Source organism: Zingiber officinale, chromosome 10B (genome assembly GCF_018446385.1).
Source record: "Zingiber officinale cultivar Zhangliang chromosome 10B, Zo_v1.1, whole genome shotgun sequence".
In the NCBI taxonomy this organism is placed as follows: domain Eukaryota; kingdom Viridiplantae; phylum Streptophyta; class Magnoliopsida; order Zingiberales; family Zingiberaceae; genus Zingiber; species Zingiber officinale.
This window is the reverse complement of record NC_056005.1, coordinates 25,093,969-25,116,093: the sequence shown is the minus strand read 5'-3', so window position 1 is coordinate 25,116,093 and position 22,125 is coordinate 25,093,969. Positions and strand designations below refer to the sequence as shown.

General features: G+C 36.6%; 2 protein-coding genes across 2 annotated transcripts; one reads left to right on the top strand and one right to left on the bottom strand.

The window, feature by feature from the left end:
• Positions 1-486: 486 nt before the first annotated feature.
• LOC122028689 (pentatricopeptide repeat-containing protein At5g66520-like) lies at positions 487-2,632 on the bottom strand. The gene has a single exon (XM_042587535.1). It carries the CDS (start codon positions 2,494-2,496, stop codon positions 547-549), a length of 1,950 nt encoding a protein of 649 aa, XP_042443469.1. The 5' UTR covers positions 2,497-2,632; the 3' UTR covers positions 487-546.
• Positions 2,633-18,049: 15,417 nt separating this feature from the next.
• LOC122029020 (pentatricopeptide repeat-containing protein At2g29760, chloroplastic-like) lies at positions 18,050-19,434 on the top strand. The gene is made up of 3 exons (XM_042587983.1): positions 18,050-18,975; positions 19,075-19,182; positions 19,413-19,434. The coding sequence occupies exons 1-3, from the start codon at positions 18,050-18,052 to the stop codon at positions 19,432-19,434; spliced, it is 1,056 nt and encodes a 351-aa protein (XP_042443917.1).
• Positions 19,435-22,125: the final 2,691 nt, after the last annotated feature.

The following is a 22,125-nucleotide window of genomic DNA, read 5'->3' as shown; positions in this document are numbered from 1 at the left end:
ATTTGATTTGTATTCGAATTTATCGAATTCGATTCGAACTCAAACATATTTAAACTTTTTTTCGAGCCTAATTCGAGCCCAAATTATACTGCTGATAGTTCACGAGCTATCGCGAGTCTTAATATTTTATTAATATAAGTTAAATATATATTAAATAAATAAATTTTGAACCTTTTGAGTATCCATTTTCGAGCAATAATTTGAGGTTCGTGAATATGCTCAAATCTTTCAAGTCAAATTCGAACCCGAGTCCTAATTCGAACCGAACTCGAACTAAAAATTTAAAATTTTTCGAGCTTCGAATTGAGATCCGACTCGAATATGCCTATTTCGAGCCAAATTTGAACTTTAGATTCTTCTATATATTCGGCTCAATTCGATTAATTTACACTCTTAGTTAAGACCATCCTAGCCAACTACATAATCTAAAAAGTTAGTAGTTTGGTCGACAAGTGGATTTCGATAAGAACTCTATTTTACCAAGGTACAAGGATTATAGTACATATTACAATGTACATTGGAAGAACCTAAAAACTTGAAAAAGTTTCACCAGTAGTCCTTGCAAGAGCACTCCCCTCCCCAAAAATGGTGGAATCTATTTCGGTCCCTTACAATCAATTGCCTATCATATACCAAGGAAACAAACTTGATCGCCAAATGGCAATCTTCACACACACGGAGATTCTTAAATATTCGAATTGTGGACTTAGGCGGCAAGCTCAGAAGGCCAAATGCTATTGCTAGCTTCTCACTGTGCCGAGCCAGTGAAGACTCTTTCAAAGGTTCATCGATGTCTTGCAAAACCAAGGATGTAATGGGACAGTAACCAGCCATTTTCAGCTTATTCATCATTTCATCAACCATTTCATTAATTTCTTTAGACTGTGGGTGAGACGCATCACCAGATACAAACTCAAAAACTGTGTTGTCAACCTCGATCGAACTGCTCCCAGGAATCCTTTTGATGCATTTGCTTCGCAGCAATTTTCTAATCCTACTGACGCCATCCCACATATTGGCCTGTGCATATATGTTTGATAGAAGCACATAATGTCCATCCACATATGGATCCAAAAGCACAAGGTTCTTGGTAGCTTCTTCAGCTAGTTCCACATTTTTGTGAATTCGACATGCATTGAGAAGTGCCCTCCAAATGACAGCATCTGGTTTGAATGGCATGTCTTTTATGACTCCTATGGCTTCCTCGAGTTGTCCTGCCCTTCCCAGTAGGTCAACCATGCATCCGTAGTGTTCAATCTTAGGCAAAACACAATACACACCCTCCATAGAGTTAAAATGAGCCCAACCTTCAGTCACAAGACCAATGTGTCCACATGCGCTTAAAACCCCAACAAAAGTTATCTCATTTGGTTGAATTCCTTGTGATATCATGTCTGAAAATAGATCGATGGCGACCTTTCCGTGTCCATGATTTGCAAGACCTAAAATCATTGAACTCCATGTAATAACATCCTTCTCATTCAACTCACTGAAAATGTTTCGAGAAGTCTCAATGTCTCCACACTTGGCATACATATCAACTAGAGCAGTCCCAAGTCTTAGATCTAGACTCAGTCTCTTCTTGTCAATAAGCCTGTGCATTGCCCTGCCCATGCTTAATGCTCCTGTGTCCCCACAAGCAGACAGGACGCTCCCCATTGTCACCTCATCCGGCACCACATTTGCAAGCTGCATCTCATGGAATAACCTCAATGCATTGCTAGACTGCCTGCTTTGCGCGTACCCGGAAATCATTGAGCTCCATGACAATAAATCCCTCTCACTAGTTCCATCAAAGATCTCTTGTGCAGCCACAAGGTCGCCGGTCTTAGCATAGCCATGTATCATGGTATTCATGGTGACCAGGTCTCTCATGGGCATTTCATCAAACAGTTTACGGGCTTCATTAATATAGCTACCGGCAACATACATCCCCAGCATGACGTTGTAAGAAACCAAATCTCGGACGTCCATTTCATCGAACACATTCCTCGCGTGGACGACGGCGCCAACTTTTCCATACATATCGACCAGAGCAGTCTGGACAAACACATCGAGCACAAATCCCAGCTTAACGACGAGGGAGTGCAGCGTCTCACCGATTGTAAAAGAGCCCAACCCACCACACGCCTGGAGAGCCAACGAAAGGCCGAAGGTATCGAGTGCTACGCTTTCACAGAGCCTCATTCTCCGGAGTAAGCCGAGGGACTCCGCGTGGTTCCCCCTCTGCAAGTGAAAGCGGATGAAGGTGTTCCAGAGAAAGGCGTCGGGCGCAGGAACGTGATCGAAGATGGAGCGGGCGATGTAGAAGGAATCAGGGGAAGGGAGGGAGAAGCATCGGCGAAGGAACTTGGCGGCGACGAAGGGGTGGCGGTCGAGAGAGGTCTTGGAGAGAAGCGGGAGGATCTGGAGGAGGTGGGAGAGGCTAGTGGAGTCTTGGATCAAGGTCATGGCCTTCTGGAGCAAAGTTGGAGGCTGCGGCTTTATAGACACCATGAACGAATGAATGCTCAAGCGAGCGAGAGGAGGGAAAATGCAAAAGCCGAGATAGCTATTTCAAGATATCACGCACCCAATTTAAAAAGGATCTATCAATGTGACATTTGTTGTTCACGAAAGTTCAATTCATCTCCTTCCCAAAAATAATATGGGCGCCTTTAGATTTATTAAATCTTCAAAATGAACGTTTTTAATATAATATAATATATATATATATATATAACGTTGTTGTACCTATTATAATATAGCAACTATCGAATAACTATTATAGTGTAAAAATAATTAATTAATTTTATTTAATTTAATTTAATCAAAATTACTATATATATATATATATATATATATAATACTATTATGTTAAAATAATCTTTATTAAAGATTGTCAACATTACTTAAATTTTATCAAGAATAAAATCATTTTAAATAGTTATAGAAGCTACTAAATAATCATTATATAATTATAAAAGCTATTAAGTAGTTGTTACATAGTAATAATTAAATTTTAAAATTTAAAATTTAAAATTTAAAATCTTCAACCATAAACCTTAATACTATTATATCATAATATTTTATATCAATTTCGTCAAAATTATTTAAATTTTATCAAAATCAATTTAAATTAATCAAAATTATTTTAAAATAATTTTAGAAGCTACTAAATAGCTACTACATAATTATAGATAAACCCTAAATCCAAAACTCTAAAATTTTAAATATTAAATTCTAAATTTTAAATACTATTATATTTAAATACTCTTTACCAACTTTATCAAAATTATTTAAATTTTATTAAAATTATTTTAAATGGATCAAAATCACTTTAAAACAAATGATTAAGTAGATGCTACATAATTATAAGATCTACTAAGTAGGTACTACAATAAAATTGTGGTAGCTATTATACGTTGTAATAGCTAGTTGGTAGCTATTACATGTTATAGCTAGGGGCATAACTATGTGGGGGTTGGGTGGGGGTGCCATCACACCCCTTGGAATTTGGAAAAAAAATTAAGAGGGCCTAGTTATAAATTGTAAAACTTTTTGGACATTTTTTTTTACAAAAAGTTCAATTAAAACCAACACGTTGAACATTTTTTCTCTTTCTCGAGCCAAACCTTTTTTTTTTTCTCTTTCCCGTGTTTTCTTCTTCTACCCCTAATCCCTTTCTTATTCTTTCCCTAACTCTAATTTTGCACTCAAAATCCTCTGTCGTATGTTATTGTCATTGCCGCCCACGTCACTATCATCGCACGTTGCTGTTGTCGCAAGCTATTATTGCCAGTGCCACCATCGTTGCTTCGCCAACGCTCATAACAAACGCCTTTTAATTGAGGTGAGTATTGGAAAACATATAATATTAATTTTTTAGATATTCATAGTTTTATTTGCCTGTCATGTATGTCAAGTGTTTACAAATATTGAGATATTTCATGCATTTGATGTTTGATTTGTTATATAAAGGAGGTTAGTTTCATTGATGACCATTTGATCAATTAAATCACATCATTTTTTAGTTGACATTAGGTATTTAGCTTTTCGAACCGATTAATCCTAGGATGACTAGTCCAGCTCCACGAAAATTTTTCACCGGCCACTAGGATAAATCGGGAAGTACTCATGAATACCTATCCAAACGGCTAGCTTTCTTAGGCTCATTTCTCACTGGAGGGAAAATACCTTGCAGTGCGATGTAGCTGAGATTCGAATTTTAGATTTCTTGATTATTCGCTGGTTGGCCTAACTATTGCATCATTACCCTAGGGCTAATTAGACTTATCATATAATTGATCATGTTAGGATATCAACAAAACAACATCTTATATTAACCACATGCATAAGAAAGGAATGATCTTTTGGATAAGAATTAAAATTGGATAGTTATATGACTAGAAAAGTATGTCTTGTTGGATCGAGATGTATGTGAGAGAAGGGGAGTGGTGAATAACGTGGTTTTAAAAACTTTTATTTTCATTTTGAAATCAAAATATACACAGTGAAAAAACATGAAAAATTAAAAGCAAGTAAAAAGACAGATTCAGTTTTACTTGGTTCGGAGTTTTCATCGACTCCTACTCCAAGACACAGGTCTCGCAGACCTATCGATAGATAGTCCACTAAAAATCTCCTCCGGGACCACCGGAAGAGAGAATTGAGTACACGAGAATGGGAAGAGTGTAACAAGCTACACTTTCTATTTGTAAAAAATTAAGTACGGTAATTAAATTATCACTACCAAACACTCTTGTAGATGGTTAGCTCGAGCTCGCTGTTTGGATGGCTTCTTAATGGTAGTCGGGTGTAGCAGAGTTGTAGCAGGGTAGCAGCAGCAAGCCGGAGTAGTCAGAAAGTTGAACAAATGTGTAGAAGCTTATATCGAAGTTTTGTCTTGAGTGCTCATTGAGATACTTTTTTAAAGGGTATGGAAGACGCCTTACATAGCCTTGAAGGCGCCTCTAACCTAAGAAATCTGATCCCGAATAGTCTGATCATTTTCTGCGATGAAGTCAGAATTTTATCCTGCGGAAGGCGCTTTCCATAGACCCGAAGGCGCCTGCAATGAACAGTACGAAGGTACCTTCCAATACTTGAAGGCACATCGAGTACTGTTCACTAGAGACCCTTTTTTGCTCCTTTTGTCATGCAAGTTAGGTTAGTCTAATACGACAATATCTAACCTACAAAATGAGTTTTAGTACAATCATAATAAGGAGTATTAATTAGTTCTATCCTTTTAGGATTAGGATGTAAAATACCGGGAAAATGGCGAATAATGACAAGGGAATCTTCCGGAATTTTTAGAAATTTTTCTGGAATTTTTCGGAGCTCGTATGGACGAGTTTACGGGGATGAAAACTGGACCCCGGGGAAAGCCTGTTTAAGCTACCCCATTTAAGCGAGGAAAAGTTATTTTTCTTTTCCTTTCTTATTCTCTTTTTCTTTTATTTCTATTTTTCCTTTTTCCTCAGTCGAATGCCGTTTGTTTGTGCCCGAGTCTTCTTCCCCGCGCCTTCTCCCCCCCCCCCCCCCCTCGTGGCCAATCTGCCCTAACCGCAAAGGCGGTTTCCTTCTCCCTCGAGTACATGCCGTGGCCAAGGGAAGTCTCCCCTCTTCTCACCGATTCTGCCCTAGGTGCTGGCGCCGAGCCGATCCACTTCCCCTGCTTCCGTGCCCTAGCCTCTCTACTCGGCCCCGTCTCCTTCTCTCCTTCTCGACGCCGCAGACACCTGAGCAAGAGGCAGCCGAGACTTCCCTCTACCCTAGCGTCGACGGCCCACTCCCGACGCCACAGTCATCGCAGCCGACGCCGGCTGTCCGAGCCCTGTCGCTGACATTGCCGGCTAGCGAGTGAGACACCACTCCTTCCTCCACTCTATTGTTGCGAAAGCAACTGCTGTTGGGTGTTGTCGTCGCTGGTAGGGAGGAGTCGCTGGATGTAATTAGGGCAAACTCTCCCTCTCACTCACGGATTTGAAGAGGGTAGAGGTGGTTGCCATCAGGGAGGTACATCAATTTCCCCTCTCCACTGGATTCATGTTTCATTTCCTCACCGGCGTAGACCTGTTACTGATTCTTCGATCTCCTCCTCAATCTTTTCGGTGTAGTGTTGATCTGGGCATTTTGGTTGGGAGGCAGTAGGTGAGATTGGTTCTCCTTCGCTGGGTCTGTGATCAGCACTGACGATTGAAAAGGTAAGATGAATAGATTTGGTTGGAATTAGGTTATGGTTGGACTAGTGATTTTCATTCCTTGATATGATCCGTGATCTCCATTCGTGATCTTATGGTTGATTTTTGACCAGAAGGGGAGAATCCAGCAAGGTGGTTTTCGCGCTGAGGTGTTCTTGTCCAGCATACAGTTGCAGCTCTTCAATTGTGGATCAACCACAATTCATCTGTTGAGGTGAGTTTTGTACTGAGGATTAGGGTTTCAGCAAATCTGTTGCTGTATGATTGTAGTTTAGTTACAGATTTAGATTCATTGGTAATCATTTACTTGAGGAATTGTTAAGGTGGATTATATTAACAGAAAATGATTATCAAGTGTTGGGTGGATTTTTGGAAGAAAATGATGAGATTGTTAGATTGGATTTATTGAGGTTTTGGCTTGCATTATCTGATCTACGATAAACCTAAGTGATTGATTGTATATTTATTTCAGGTTCTGATTTGAGACTAGAGTTCTGGTTAGAGGACACACGATCTACATTTGAGGCGGGTACCTCTTGACTTATCTTTTATGATATTGTCATTGGATATGCATAGTATTTTATAACTACAAGCAATGAACATGTTTGCCTTTGGTATGTCACTGTTTGATATCCATAGCATGTTAGGTTTGTCGCCTGTGATGTGTCCGTGCTTATATCTCGTGATTTGTTGCCATGAGTATCTTATTGCCATGAGTATCTTAGTTTCTAGAGTGACATACCATGCTTTACTGAGGTTAGGATTAGATTCTGGATTTTTGTTTCTGGCATGTGTATCCAAATTATCTGATACTTAGGTTTTTATGCCATGCCTGGATTGTGTATTTCTATTGGTATATCATATATGATTCGTGTACCTAAACCTTGTGGCTTTGATCTGTGCATATTGTTGGTACATATGCTATGGAAGAGGGATATGTTTAGGATCTAGGTTGTTATACCAAAGAGGACCTGTATACCCTAAATCCGTGGATTTGACCTACTGATACTGTGGTACCCATATTATGTATATATGGATTTTTCTATGCTGATCAGGATATTCCATACTTATTATGTTCAGGACATAGGTTTTTGATATTCTATCTGACCTGTGTACTCTAGATTTTGGTATGTGACCATCGCTTTTACAGTACCCATTTTTTTTTATATATGGATATGGTTATGTTGATCAGTTTTTGTTATGCATAGTGACATGCATCATGATTGCATGTTGTGTGATGTTGAGCATATCGCCAGTTACATGTACCGCACACACCCCACTCATGGTTTAGTGGTATATCATGCGTGTGTGGCGGTTCTCATTGTTCTCCGTGGTAATATGACTCAGTGGTAGCCGGCGGCCTGCTCTCTGCATTTAGTGTAGCAGTGGTAGCCGCAGATGGTGGACTCGTTTGGCTCCGTTGGTCGGGTGACTTAGTGGTAGCCGGCAAGGATGTCCTCCCGTCATCGTGTCTCGGGAGATGAGAGCATTTAGCTCCCCATTTATGATTTGGGGTCACAAGACAGAGTACTCCGGATTCCGCCACTCGGCCACGCTCAGGAGCAGTGATGTTAGAGTGCACGGTCATCACATGCATTGATTGCCTTTATTTGTTTGTGTTTGCTGCACTTATATGCTGCATTTTGGTGGATGCATTTGTTTGACATGCATACATACTGCGTATCGGTTTGATGACCCTTTAGTTCAGGATAGGAGTTCTGGTGAGTACAACTTCCTTGGTTACTTTTCAGTTTTGTATATTTCCTATATATTATTCGGAATATTTATTATCGTTAGATATATCTTACTAGGCATGTCTATTGGTATTCATTGAGTTGTTGAACTCACCCCCGTGGACACTATCTTTTCAGGTACCAGGTTATTTATGGTGTCGCTTGGAGCATCCTGTCTGCTGGTCCCCGCGTCACATCAGAAGACATATCGCTGCCTTTTTGTTGTTTTATCTTGGTATATGAAATTTCTGTATTTTGATTTGTGTTCTGATTTTGTTTCCGGGTGTTATGTTGTTGGTTGTGTAAGCCTAGCCGGCTAGCAGTTTTGTGTTTGGTTGTATTTAGTTTCTGTCAGTTTTTGTTGTGTTTTGGTTTTGGTACAGCCGAGTGGGCTGCTTTACTTTTAACTGCGTGGTTGTGTCAGCCAGAGGCTGAATTTGATATTAACTGCGTAGTGTTTGTTTTCTTTTATTGTTATGATTCCAGCCGCATGTGGCTGAGGTATATTATGCCTGTAGAAGTGCTTCAGATTGTCACCCAAACAGGGGAGGTGCTGCAGAAATTTCTTCGGACAGAGACTCCCTCGGGGCGTGACATAGGAACTAGTCAAAGTCTTAGTTTCACTACAACAAAAACTGCAAACGACAACACCCCTACGGCAACAGTTTTAAGAGAAAGCGTTGCGTATTTGCTCAAAGACAACGGTTTTTGCCAAAACCGTTGTCTTTGAACTCCCCATTAAATATAAAAGACAACGGTTTTGTGAAAACTGTTGTCTTTTAGCGACTTATTTTTAAAACGACAACACTTTTTACATCGGTTTTATAAACCGTTGTCTTTATTCGCGTTTTTAGGGGTTACAACAACAGTTTTGATAAAACCGTTGTCTTTGGCTTTATTTGTTTCGTCATTTCCCCTCGCAATTTTTCTTTCCCTCTCTGCAAAAACCTTTTCGCGCCGTGTTTTCCCCTTAGCGTTTCCAAACCCTAAGCCATTTTTCTTTCCTCTCCTCGACTATCTCTTCACGCCATAACACCAAATGGAGCATTTGCGCGAGATCGGCAAGTGGCTCAAAACCCTAGTCGACTTCCTCCTCTGCCATTGCGACAGCCTTTCGAAGCACGGCCCCAAGCCATGGGATCCTCCCTTCGACCTGTCGCAGCCAAAGCTAGATCTGTCTCTCGCTGTCGTCGTCGTCGTCTTCCTCTTCGTTGTTACTGCTCTCTCGTCTCACTACCACCAAGGTGAGTTATTCGTCAGTTTGCACAGAATATGGTGTTGCAACCTCGAATAATTTCCCTTTTATTCTATGAAAATGATCCAGTTAATGGCGAGAGAGGATCACAAATCCTTCTCCAACACCTCCTCATCGATCTTTTCCTACCAATCCCACCAGGTGTGCTTCAAAATCGACTCCGTCTATGTATTTTCTCAATATTCCTTCATTAGAAAATATTATGTTTCCAGTAGGCACGGGTTCAACCCACCGGCGGCGGCGGCCACCGGGAGCAGCAATTTGTGGGGGCTGTCATCGGCCTTCCGGATCTCAGCGTGTGCGCAGTGGAGGAGGAGGAGCAGCAGCAAGATCAGGTGCGGTGGTGGAAACACCGACAGCAGCAGCTGTTGGCGTACAGAGCCGCCACGTCACTGGCGAGGAGGAGGCGAGTCCAGATACAGACAGAGAAGAGGTTCTCCCTTCTTTCCTACAATTCCAAGTAGGAACTCCTTATTTTTATTGAAAAAAAAATTAATTAGCTTATTTTCAAGATTTTAAAGTTAAAAACTCTTTTATATTTCAAATTAACTCATCCTAGAACCAATGTTGATGTTACTCTGGTCGAGTATGAGCAATTTGCTCTATGCCTGACTTCTATTTACAACCACAAACACATCGGACAAAGTTTCAAGCTAGCAATAAAGATCAATCATTAAAAATACAAGATATACTATGTGGAAATAACAGTATCATGCAATGTCCAAATTCAGTTGATCTAAATAGATGTGGAAAAAGAAGACTTACTTTTAACTTGAAGGCCTATAGGAGTAGCAACACAAACACATGAAAAAGGATTTCTATGTCATAACTCAAACTTATATGCGTTAAAGTGATCAAGTTGACCTAAATAGATGTGGAAAAAGAAGACTTACTTTTAACTTGAAGGCCTATAGGAGTAGCAACACAAACGTATGAAAAAGGATTTCTATGTCATAACTCAAACTTATATGCGTTAAAGTGATCAGACTACACCAGAAGGAAGCCTTAGCACCAGTTGTTTTAATGATACTTTTATTATGAGTCAAATAAGTCCACTTTCTGATCTGTTGGTTTAGAAGGGGAATTAAAGCTTTGATTTTTCTCACTTGTTTTGGGCTTGCAGCATGTTACAGATTTGTCTAGGAGGGAAACACTTGTTCGTATTACAGGTATTAAGTTAATATATATTTCTTTTTTCTTGCTTTGCATATGGCTGTGAATTCTTTGCTTCAGTTGACATTAGCAAGCAGCATGAACATGTTTGATGGTAATAAAATAGGCTTTTTAGTGGCTGTACTTAATGCTATTAGACTTGATTTTGGTTGGAACAAGTTGTCTGTTTACGTATTATATTGTTGTTACTCCATTTGTGCATGGTTGAGCCCAACAATTTGGTCAATGACTACGCTCTTATTTTCCAGTTTCTGAAGCATGGCTCTTAAGATCACCTTCCTTATATGGTTGTACCTTGTGGAAGCGTTTCGAGTCATAGCCATGCAATATGATTTTTTTTGGTTTCAGAGAGTTTTTCTTTGAGATCATTCCATGTTTCATGGAATCTTAGGCCCTTCTAATGTTGCATTTGATTATCCATAAATATGTGCATTATAGATGAGCTACACTTTGATGTTGTTCATCTTTTATTTGCTCAGCGGATACCTCTTGCTAACTCTCTTGTGAAGTGTTCCTAGTTTATGGATGAGGGGCACATTCATACTCATTCTTTTTTATGCTATTTAAACTAAAACCTAAACTGATTTGAAAAAGTTTGTTGATTTATCTTTAAAATTATCAATCTGACAGTGCTTTGTCCTATTTATAGCAATATAATTTCAATGGTGAACAACGATCTCTATTTTGTAGTTCAGCCGTACAATTTGGTTCTTTTTACACACTTTTTGATTTTGCAAGTGATTTCATACATTAGAACATTGTATGCCTTTACAAATGATACTCTTGCTATGTATTCTTATGCAACCTCACTTCAAGCTACACTAAGGTATGGAATACCGATTAGTCTAGTGCAAGGCCTTGGTCTTGACTTCACATATGGTCTTGCTATATGTTCTTGTGCTTTACAACTTTGGGTTGGGAGGTTCCTGATTTCGAATGGAAAGGCTAATGGTGGAGAAATTATTACAGCTTTGTTTGTTGTAATTTTAAGTAGCATGTAAGTAAGCTTTGTTATGAAACATACATTCATCTCTAGTATATCTGTTCATTTTCTCTCTAGGATATCTTTTGTTCTCATTAAGTCTGACATTTTCAGTGGACTTAATCAAGCGGCTATCAATTTCTATTCATTTGAGCAAGGGAGAATTGATGCTTACAAACTTTTTGAGATGATAAGCTGTTCAAATTCTTCTCTTAATCAGGATGGAAGTACCTTAGTTACAATGCAAGGAAATATTGAGTTCAGGAATGTTTACTTCAACTATCTTTCACGTCCAGAAATTCTCATACTGAGTGGCTTTTACCAAAATGTACCTGCTAGAAAAACTGTGGCCCTTGTTGGTAGGAATGATTCTAGAAAAAGTAGTATAATTCCTCTTATGGAGCGTTTCTATGATCTTACCTTAGGTTTGTCTTGTTTGACTATGTTTTCCTATCATACACTAATGTACGTTTCATTGATGCTTGACAGTTTCGTCTTGATTTCTTGATGCAGGTGAAGTTCTATTGGATGGGGAGATATAAAACATCTGAAGTTGGAATGGTTGAGAAGCCAAATTGGACTAGTTACCCAGGAACCAACTTTGTTAAGTTTGAGCATCAAGGATAATATAGCTTATGGAAGATCTGCTATATTTGATCAGATTGAAGAAGTTGCTAAAACAATTCATGCACATGATTTCATAACTTCTCTTGAAATGAGATACGAAACTCAGGTTGATCTTGCACATGTTTAATTTTGAGCTTGTCTTTTGATCATGTTTAATTTTGGGTTGAGTCTCATTTGATATTCTATTTTGCATTACACTTATTGAACATGATGCAATATAGGTTGGTAGGACTGGTTTAACATTGACTGAAGAACAGAAAATAAAAATCTCAATAGCTCGTGTTGTGCTTTCAAATCCTTCTATTCTTCTACTGGATGAGGTCACAAGTGGACTTGATTTTGAGGCCGAAAAGGTTGTTCAAGAGGCTCTGGATGTTCTCATGTTGGGGAGATCCACTATTATAATAGCTAGGCCCCTTAGTCTTATTCTGCTCTATATTTGACTCTGGAAGTTCTTTCAAATTTTCATTTGTAGATATATGACAGTTCTTTCCTTTAAATACACTTACAAATTTGCTGGATTTTGTTACATTTACATGCCTTTTCTTCATCCATTTAGTTTGCACTTGATAGTGTTAAAAGTCTACAGGTTTTAAGCATATTTTGCATCTATGTGACAGAGATTCCTATTGTTCTGTTCCAAGAAGTGAATTGGCTATTTGTTCAAGTGTGCCTTCTCACATCTGTATAAGGTAAAAATTTGACCCTATGTTTCTTCCTTAGTGTGTAATTTTCTTTCTAATGAATCTTGTAGTATTCAAAACCTCTCAAACACATACATTTCATGGATATGCAGGTTTCAAGTTGTTCTTGTATAGTATCAAATGGACTGCAAGAAGTTCCTGCAATTCATTAAAGAGAAGAAGAAGAGAATTCTGGATCATAAAGATGCCCCCTTGAAATGGAAGTAGAAGCTTAAAGCTTGGTTGTTTGTTAATTTTCTTGTGTAGTTAATTTTTGAAATTTGAAGATAACATTTTCATGGATTGAATGTAGTAAATATTTAGTTTTGCATTGGTGGTTTGTTTATCTTAAATAAAGATTGGTTGTTTGTTATTATCATGTTACAACATGAACATTAAAGACAACGGTTAGAAATATTGTAAAAAGTACATAACCACAACGGATTTTTTTTTATAAAAAGTAATAAAAGACAATGATTTTATCTATTGTAAAACATATTAAAATTATCTACCACAACAGTTTTAAAATTAATCTGTTGTAAAAAGAGTCTACCACAACGGTTTATTTCTGTTGTTGAAATTATCTACCACAACGGTTTTAAAACGTTGTCGTATCCTTCGTAAACAAATTTTGAGCATATAAACAACAACGGATAAAAACCGTTGTCAAATGTCTACAAAGACAACGGATTTAAAACCGTTGTCGTAGGGCAATACATTCTACAACACCCTCAGTTACAACGGTTTTTTGACCCTACGACAACGGATAATATCCGTTGTCGTTTGCAGTTTTTTTTGTAGTGTTTAGAGATCCAAAATGGACCTATATTAGACCGATTCAAAATCTCGATATGCATGTACATATATCTATAACATGATTTAACTGATTACTTACTGAAGACTACTCATGCTCATCTAATAATAAAGGAATCAAACAGGCTGAAATGCTAAACATGTAAAGCTACTCATGCTCAGAAAATAGCAAAGAACAATAAGCTAATCTAAATAACATGCTAGCATAAAAGAAAACTCAACTTGCTTCTTTTAAAACAAAATGAAACTTATTTCTTTTGTTCTAAACTTATTCTTTTATTTCACTTGTTTAAAAACTTCTTCTTTAATACTTTTATACTTATGTAAAACTTACTTTACTTGTTCAAAAACTTATACTTATAATACTTCAAAATAGTAATCAACTTCTCTTGGGCCCAGGCATAGTACCATCTTATGCGCGTTCCCTAATAAGTTGGGGTAGCGAGTCACCAATCCTAAAAGAGCAGACCTCGGTCTACCAGGGCCAAGACCTCGGAATTGGACACCTGGATTTGTTTAACGACAACCTCGGAAGTCGGGTACTAGCCTCTTCAAAGTAAAATATCTTATTATCTTAATTACTTCTTCTTTAAATGCTTCGGCATTTTAACAAGCACTTTGTGTGCCAAAATCCCTAAAGTCTTGACTTTGGGATCTACTTAAAGCCTTGGCCTTTTTCTTTCTTTTCTTTATCTTTCTTATACTTGTTAATACCTCTAATAAAAGAATGCTTCTTTAAAAAGAAACTGAAATGTTTAAACAAATTCTAACTTTGAAATGCATAAACAAAAATCTGCATACTATGCTAATTAAAATTCTGCATATTATACTAATCAAGATTCTGCATTCTATACTACACTATTTCTGCATACTATGCAAACATAAATTTTGCACTATAATACTTAATCAAACTACATTATAATCTTTTTCTTTAAAAACTGCACTATAAGTTCCACCAAAAATCTGCACTACAAGTTCCACCAAAAATCTGCACTATAAATTCCACCAAAAATATGCACTACAAGTTCCACAAAAAATCTGCTCTATAAACTTTAAAAAAATCTGTACCATAAGCTCTTAAGAAATCTGCACTACAAGCTTTAAAAAATCTGCTCTAAAGAAATCTGCATTTTAAGCTCTAAGAAATCTGCACTACAAGCTTAATTAAAATCTGTATTATAAGCTTACATAAAAATCTGCACTTATAAGTTTAATTAAAATCTGCACTATAGGCTTAATTAAAATCTGTACTATAAGGTTAAATAAAAATCTGCACTATAAGCTTAATTAAAATCTGCACTATAGGCTTAATTAAAAATCTACACTATAAGCCTAAATAAAAATCTGCACTATGAGCTTAATTAAAATCTACACTATAGGCTTAATTAAAATCTGCACTATAAGCTTAATTAAAATCTGCTCTATGAGCTTAATTAAAATCTGCACTATAAGCTTAATTAAAATCTGCACTATAAGCTTAAGTAAAAATCTGCACCTATAAACTTAATTAAAATCTGCACTATAGGCTTAATTAAAATCTGCACCTATAAGCTTAATTAAAATCTGCACTATAGGCTTAATTAAAATTTGCACTACGAGCTTAATTAAAATCTACACTATAAGCCTACATAAAAATTTGCACTATAAACTTAATTAAAATCTGCACTGTAGGCTTAATTAAAAATCTGCACTATAAACGCTTCTCATGCTTCGAATTCAAGAAGAATAAAGGTTCGAAACTACTCCTAATGCAGGTGAGAAGCACTTACTTTGCTTCTTGGACTCACAACCGAACAAAAAGGGCTTCTAGGACCTTGGCCGGCCGCCGGAGATGATGCCCTAACTCCCTTTCATTTTCTGCCCGAGCTCTGCCATCGTTCGCAGAAGAGAAGGAGAGAATGGTTTAAGTCACGGGAAAACATAGCATCAACTTATCCCTTTTTATAATTTAATATTTTTGTTAACTCCTTAAATAAATTCGCTATCTTTTCTAAACAGACAAATCCAACATCAACTTATCCCTTTTATAATCCAATATTCTGTTAATTATCTTAAATAAATTCGCTACTTTTTCTAAATAGACAAATCCAACATCAACTTATCCCTTTTATAATATTCTGTTAACTATCTTAAATAAATTCGCTACCTTTTCTAAACAGATAAATCCAAGATCAACTTATCCCTTTTATAATCCAATATTCTGTTAACTATCTTAAATAAATTCGCTACATTTTCTAAATAGAAAAATCTGTTTCCACACCTGGTCAGCTGGGTTTTGACTGAGTCAAAGTTCATGGGTTCAATTCTCGGTTGGACATTTTTTTGTCGAAACTTTCTTCGTTTAGTAAAAATACCAAACGACCTCCAAAAATTACATAAAAATACTCTAAAAATTTCTAAAAATCCCTAGAATATTTCTATAGCATTTTTAAATATTTTTAAATATTTTTAAATATTTTTAAATTACTTTTCATACTCTAATTGAGGAAATTTGGGGCATTACACCTTTGACCTATTTGGGCTTCATATCAACTATCGGGTCCTCAGACCTAGTTGAGTTTCATCTTGGTATCAGTTCCTCTAAACCTGTCAATTCCTACTCATTTGGTAAAATAATTAGACCACAATAACACTTAACTTAATTCACTTATTATTCATCAAAACTTGAGCTAGATCGTTAGTGTAAATTATACTAATAATCTTTTCCTTTTTGATGCAATGATAACTTGGGTTAAAATTAGGAAACAATATGCAAAACAAAACGACTTTAAGAGAATAAAGATAAACATGTAAATTTTTGTTCTCTGTATCATTTTATGGTTAAGTTTTTTTATTTTCTTACTTAAACCCTAAACCCTCCTCCTTTGATATTCATAAAAAAATACGTAGATAAATGAACCAAATTATAAAAAAATACTACTCATTTTGAAAGAGGTATTTAAAATTTATAACAAGTTTGGAAAGCTAACTTTTTCTAAAAAGACACTACAACAAAAATGTTAAACGACAACACTACAAAGACAACGATTTTAGATGAAATTATTGTAAATTTGGTAAAAGACAATGGTTTTAGATAAAATCATTGTATTTGAGCTCCCATAAAATATAAAAGACAATAGTTTTATGAAAAACGTTGTCGTTGAGCAACTTTTTTTAAATCAACAATGCATTTTACAATGGTTATCTAAAATCGTTGTCTTTAAGTACTTTTTTAGGGGCTACGACAATAGTTTTCATAAAATCATTGTCTTTGACTTAATTCATTTCATCATTTTCCCTCTCGCAATTTTGCTTTGCCCCCTCTCTGTAAATCTTTTGGCGCCTTGTTTTCCCCTTCGCGTTCCTGAACCCTAAGCCATTTTTCTTTCTCTCTCCTCATACAATCTCTTCACACCATCCTGTCAACCGCGCGACAGGAAAGGGGTGTCGCCTCCGCTGGATCTTCCTCCACGATGGTGTGCTCTCCTCTCCACGACGGTGTAATTTTCCTTCTTGATTGTGGTGATTTAGAGATGAGAACAAGCTGAAGAGAAGAGGAGGCCTCGTCGCTACTCCACTCCCCCCGACGCCTCCACTCAAGCCAAAGGCCTCGAAGGATTTCAAAGAGGATCTTGAGAACCAAGACCCGAACCAATCAACGCCCTCTCATCTCCCCTGCCCGACAAAGATGTGGAACGCCGTGAAAGAGATGATCAAGTCGAGCGCCAGGAAAAAGGTAGAAGAGGAGAGGAAGGAACCGAAGCTGGAGAAGCTACCACCTCGTCTAAAGAGCACGATGTCGGCCAGGAATTTGTTCTCCGGGAAGGACCTATTGAGCCAGATCTTCGAGTTCTACCACGAGCTCAAGAGAATGGCGGTCGAAAGTAAGACTCCCATCGGAGAAGAGGCCGAGAAGAAGGAGGTCAACAATGTAGCTGAAAGCCCTCAACAAGATAGCAAGCTTCTGATCCCAAATTAATCACACACCAAAACTCTAATTTTCTTTTCTTCATCATTTTTCTCCTCATCATCATAAATAATTATGCAACAAACTGAAAATTTTGATCGAGAAATCAACATTTCCGAAGGACGTCAGAGCAAATCCTCCGACACCATAGCGTTTCCCTTCCCCTCGCGGCGTAAAGAACGCAAAGGCTATTGCTAATGGACGATCCCCTCTCAACAGCAAGCCGGTGAGCGATTACACTCTCTCTGAAATGGGTATAACATGATCAAGAATGTCATTGAGTATTTTTGATCCTAATGATTCTTGATTACGCTTGATCAGGAAAGGGAAGTTCTTCAAGAAGGTTGCAACAATGTGTCTGTTGCTTGTGATTCTGGAGGGACTACAACATATTTGTTCTGGTTTCTGAAACCTTGTTCTTATCTGGAGTAGATTCTTGTTCTTTCATGGCAAAAGTACGTTGCATAGCTCCATGCCCAGCTTCTCATCACCAGATCGCTCTCCCACTCCCCGTCCACCACTTGTTCGCTGGAATGCCTCACAGAAGTCTCCTCTACCCCGCACTCCTATGCTCTCGGCTTCTTCTCCTGAATTCTAGATCCCTCCACCTTTCCATCATTTTCCCCGAGAGTCCCTCAATTTGTTCCATAAAATGCGTCAGAAGAGCACGGTGCACGACGCTTACACATTTCAATTCATGTTCAAGTCCTGCGGCCTTGCAGGCTCGGCCTTGGAAGGGCAAATGGTGCATGCTCTGTTTGTCAAGCATTTTCCTAATTGCGACGCGTTTGTAGTGAATTCTTTGATGTATATGTATGTACAACTTGACTGCATTGACGATGCCGTGACAGTGTTTAGATTGATCAACATGAAAGATGTTGTATCCTGGATGACGATAATGGGGGGACTTGTGAAATCTCAATTCGTGGATGATGCTCAGAAGCTGTTCAATGAAATACCTGTGAGAAATGCAGTTTCTTGGACGAGTTTGATAGCCGACCATGCTAAAGATGGAAGGGCTTCAGAAGTCATTGGGGTGTTTAAAGAGATGATGTCTGAGAATGTCGAGCCAGATACCGTTGCAATGGTTGCAATCTTATCCGCATGCACACAGTTGCGGGATCTAAAATTGGGCAAATGGCTTCATCAGATTGTCATCGACAAGAGAATTGGTGTGAGCAGCAATCTTGCTATTGCACTAATCAATATGTATGCAAAAGGTGGAAGCATCAAGTCTGCTCGTCAAATCTTCAACTCAATGAACAACAAGATTGCACCAGCATGGAATGCCATCATCGATGGGTACTGTAATATTGGCGATATCGACATAGCTCGATCCTTATTTGAGAAAATGAATGCTTCTAATATCATCTCATTTAACTCAATGATCACCGGATATATACATGGAGGTAGACTTAAGGAAGCATTGCAGTTATTTTCAAAGTTACAAGCATCTGGCTTGCAACCTGATAAGTTCACGGTAGTCAGCTTGCTCACAGCTTGTGCTAGTTTAGGTGCACTAAGCCAAGGCAAGATCTTGCATGCTCACATCGAAGAGTGTTTCGTAAAGCAGGATGTGTATCTTGGGATTCTCATAAATATTACAATTTTATTTTTAATAGATATTTTTTGACAATTTTATGAAATTTATGCATTGACTATCTGTTTTGTGCATAGATGTCATTGGATTTTGACTGTCATCGACCCTTATGCGGAGGTGATTTATTTGCTCGATTCACTTAATCATCGCAATCGTCATGATGATTGGAAATATCCAGTGGATATGTGAGTATATTTTTTTAATTAAGTATTTAATTTATTACTCATATGTCAAATCTTGTTGTACAAAAGAGCTTGAAATTGTTCAATTCGAATAAGGAAAGGAAAGGGAAAAAGAAGCCTACGTGGGAAGTCGTAAACGTTTCTATATTATATATACACACATATGTCTACTTGTGATTAATTAAAAAATAGTTATATGTGCATTATTCGTTGATAATTTTTTGTTAATATAGGGTCCTTGTCAACCTGATGTGAAACAATGTGAGTTTTATGTGATGAAATTTATGAGAGAAATTATTGAAGGAAATGCTACCAGCAAGAAGGATTCACTTTTCTCTGACATATTCTCAATTTTCTCAAATAATTTTCTTTATTTGATTTTTCTTCTTCATTACTGATTTTTTTACTAATATAATCTGGTTTTGTTAATAGTTCATAAAAATAATTTACTCTAGTGAAGAAATTGATGAAGTACGATCCGAATGGGCGCAATGCGTACAAGACTATATTCATTACTAGGTATAAATTTCTAGACTTTATAATTGATTTTTTTATTCATTCACCGAATTATCTTCTATAACAATGTTTATTGGAGATCTTTGATTTAGTAAAGTATATTGATTACACACAAATAATCAGCTTTGATACGACAAACATGGGAACCATTCAAGTCATGAATTTGAAATAGTTAAATTATTAGCTTCACCTCTATTGTATTAATTGTTGTTGTTGTACCACACTAGTGTATGGATGATGGTAGGGAAACACTCAAGCAAGCTGGATAATGATTGTTAAATAAATTTGGAAGCCTAAATTAGGTCCTTAGAAATTTTTCTGATTTTGTAGGTAAACAAACATATATTTCTCCAAAAAATGATAGCAGGTAGGCAGCACCAGCTAAGGAGTCTTTGTTTGCTTATTTATTTATTTTAAGTCTTGTGTACTACTTATCATGCGTCTCCCTGCTGAATTTGCTTTTATGTGGTTCTTCTCATTTCTTCTTGTATTACTTCTATTTTGAGCTATGCACTAAGAATTTGTTTAACTTGAGATGAAAGATAAATTGCATTGTTATAAAGCCCTATTGTGTCTTCTTGTATTCTTCTTCATAAATTGAATCTTCTTGTATTACTTCTCATTTTTATATTGTGTTTATTTGCTGCTGCTAACATATTTATTATAAAGACCTATTATGTATGTCATGTTAAAGGATTATTACTTCACTCCCATAATGCAATAATTCAATTGAAATGTCTATTGTGTCGGTTAAAGGATTGTCTTTGAATAGTCAAACCATATAATTAGGTGGTATTTCTTCTAACGACATCTTCTTATGTAGTTTATTTATGCTTTCTTCTAACTTCTTGTAAGTAAATTTTAATATACCAACCAATATGGAAAGAGATTTGAACAATGATTGATACCATATTGTGATGATGAGTTTTTACTCCTGGTTGCTTGCTATACACCACATCTTTTTTCCTCAGTGTTGGACAATAAATGCTACTAGTTACATTAGTTTTCCTCTTACACAATGTGGGATACCAGATGCCAAATACTTCCTACAGAACTAGTCATGGACAAGTATGTAATATTTGTTTGCTTAACCAAACCAATGTTCTCTATGTTATGTTACCTACAAGGTATTGGCTATCTTGATGATTTACTATTCTTGTTGATTTCTAATGCCATGATTGATTATTTCTTCCAATTCCTCTAAAACTATCAAGGTATTGATTTTTGAGTTCCAAGAATAGTTTAACAATTTTGTTACTGATTATATGTCTATTAAATGCTACTATATTTTGATATTTTCCTTCCTAAGTACTTAGAAAATGACACTATACTAATTTTGGATGAGAAGAGAAGAAACCTCCTCATTTTTTCTGGTTACAATTTATGCAGTTACTATAATTTTCTTTTCTCTTATATTTTATATTTTTCTTTGATAAGTTTTATTTAATTTTTCTCTCTTTCTGACTGACTTTGTTTGCATTAAATCAATGGTTTAAGTTTTAAGTATCGATTAATTGACTTTTCTCTTGCAAGTACGTAACTCAAGGGAAATTCATGAGGATTTGGATTTTTTGTGCAAGGAGTGAGCTTTGTTTAGTTTCTAGATTGCCTTGCTAATGCGAAGAAGCCATTTGGTGAACCGGAAAACATGTGATTTATGGTTTGATACTACTAAGTTTGATGAGTGTACAACTCTTTTTGTATATTTTAGCTAACATATTTTGGATTTCGATTACACAACTATTATTTTCTCATTTTGATGTGTGTAGTTAATTTTTGAAATTTAAAGATAACATTTTTATGGATTGATTGTAGTAAATATTTAGGTTGGTATTGATGGTTTGTTTATATTAAATAAAGATTAGTTGTTTGTTATTATCATGCTATAACATGAACAATTAAAGACAACGGTTAGAAACATTGTAAAACAGTACGTAACCACAGCGGATTTTTTTTTGTGAAAAGTGATAAAAGACAATGATTTTATCTGTTGTAAAACATATTAAAATTATATACCACAATGGTTTATAATTATTGTCAAAATTTAAAACAACAGTTAACATTATCTACCACAACGATTTATATCTGTTGTAAATAGAGTCTATCACAATGGTTTATATCTGTTGTGGTATAGGGTAAAATTTTTTTTGAACATATAAACAACAACAGATTAAAACCATGGTCGAATGTCTACCAAGACAATGGATTCAAAACCGTTATCGTAGGGCAATGTATTTTATAATGGCATCAGTTACAATGATTTTTTTTATCCTACAACAATGAAAAATATTCGTTGTCATTTGCCATTTTTGTTGTAGTATATATATATATATATATATATATATATAAAAGTATTTTTCAAATAAAATATTTTAAGAGGGGTTTGCAAAGGACTTTTGTAAAATAATTTTAAGTAGCTTTTGCAGCAGT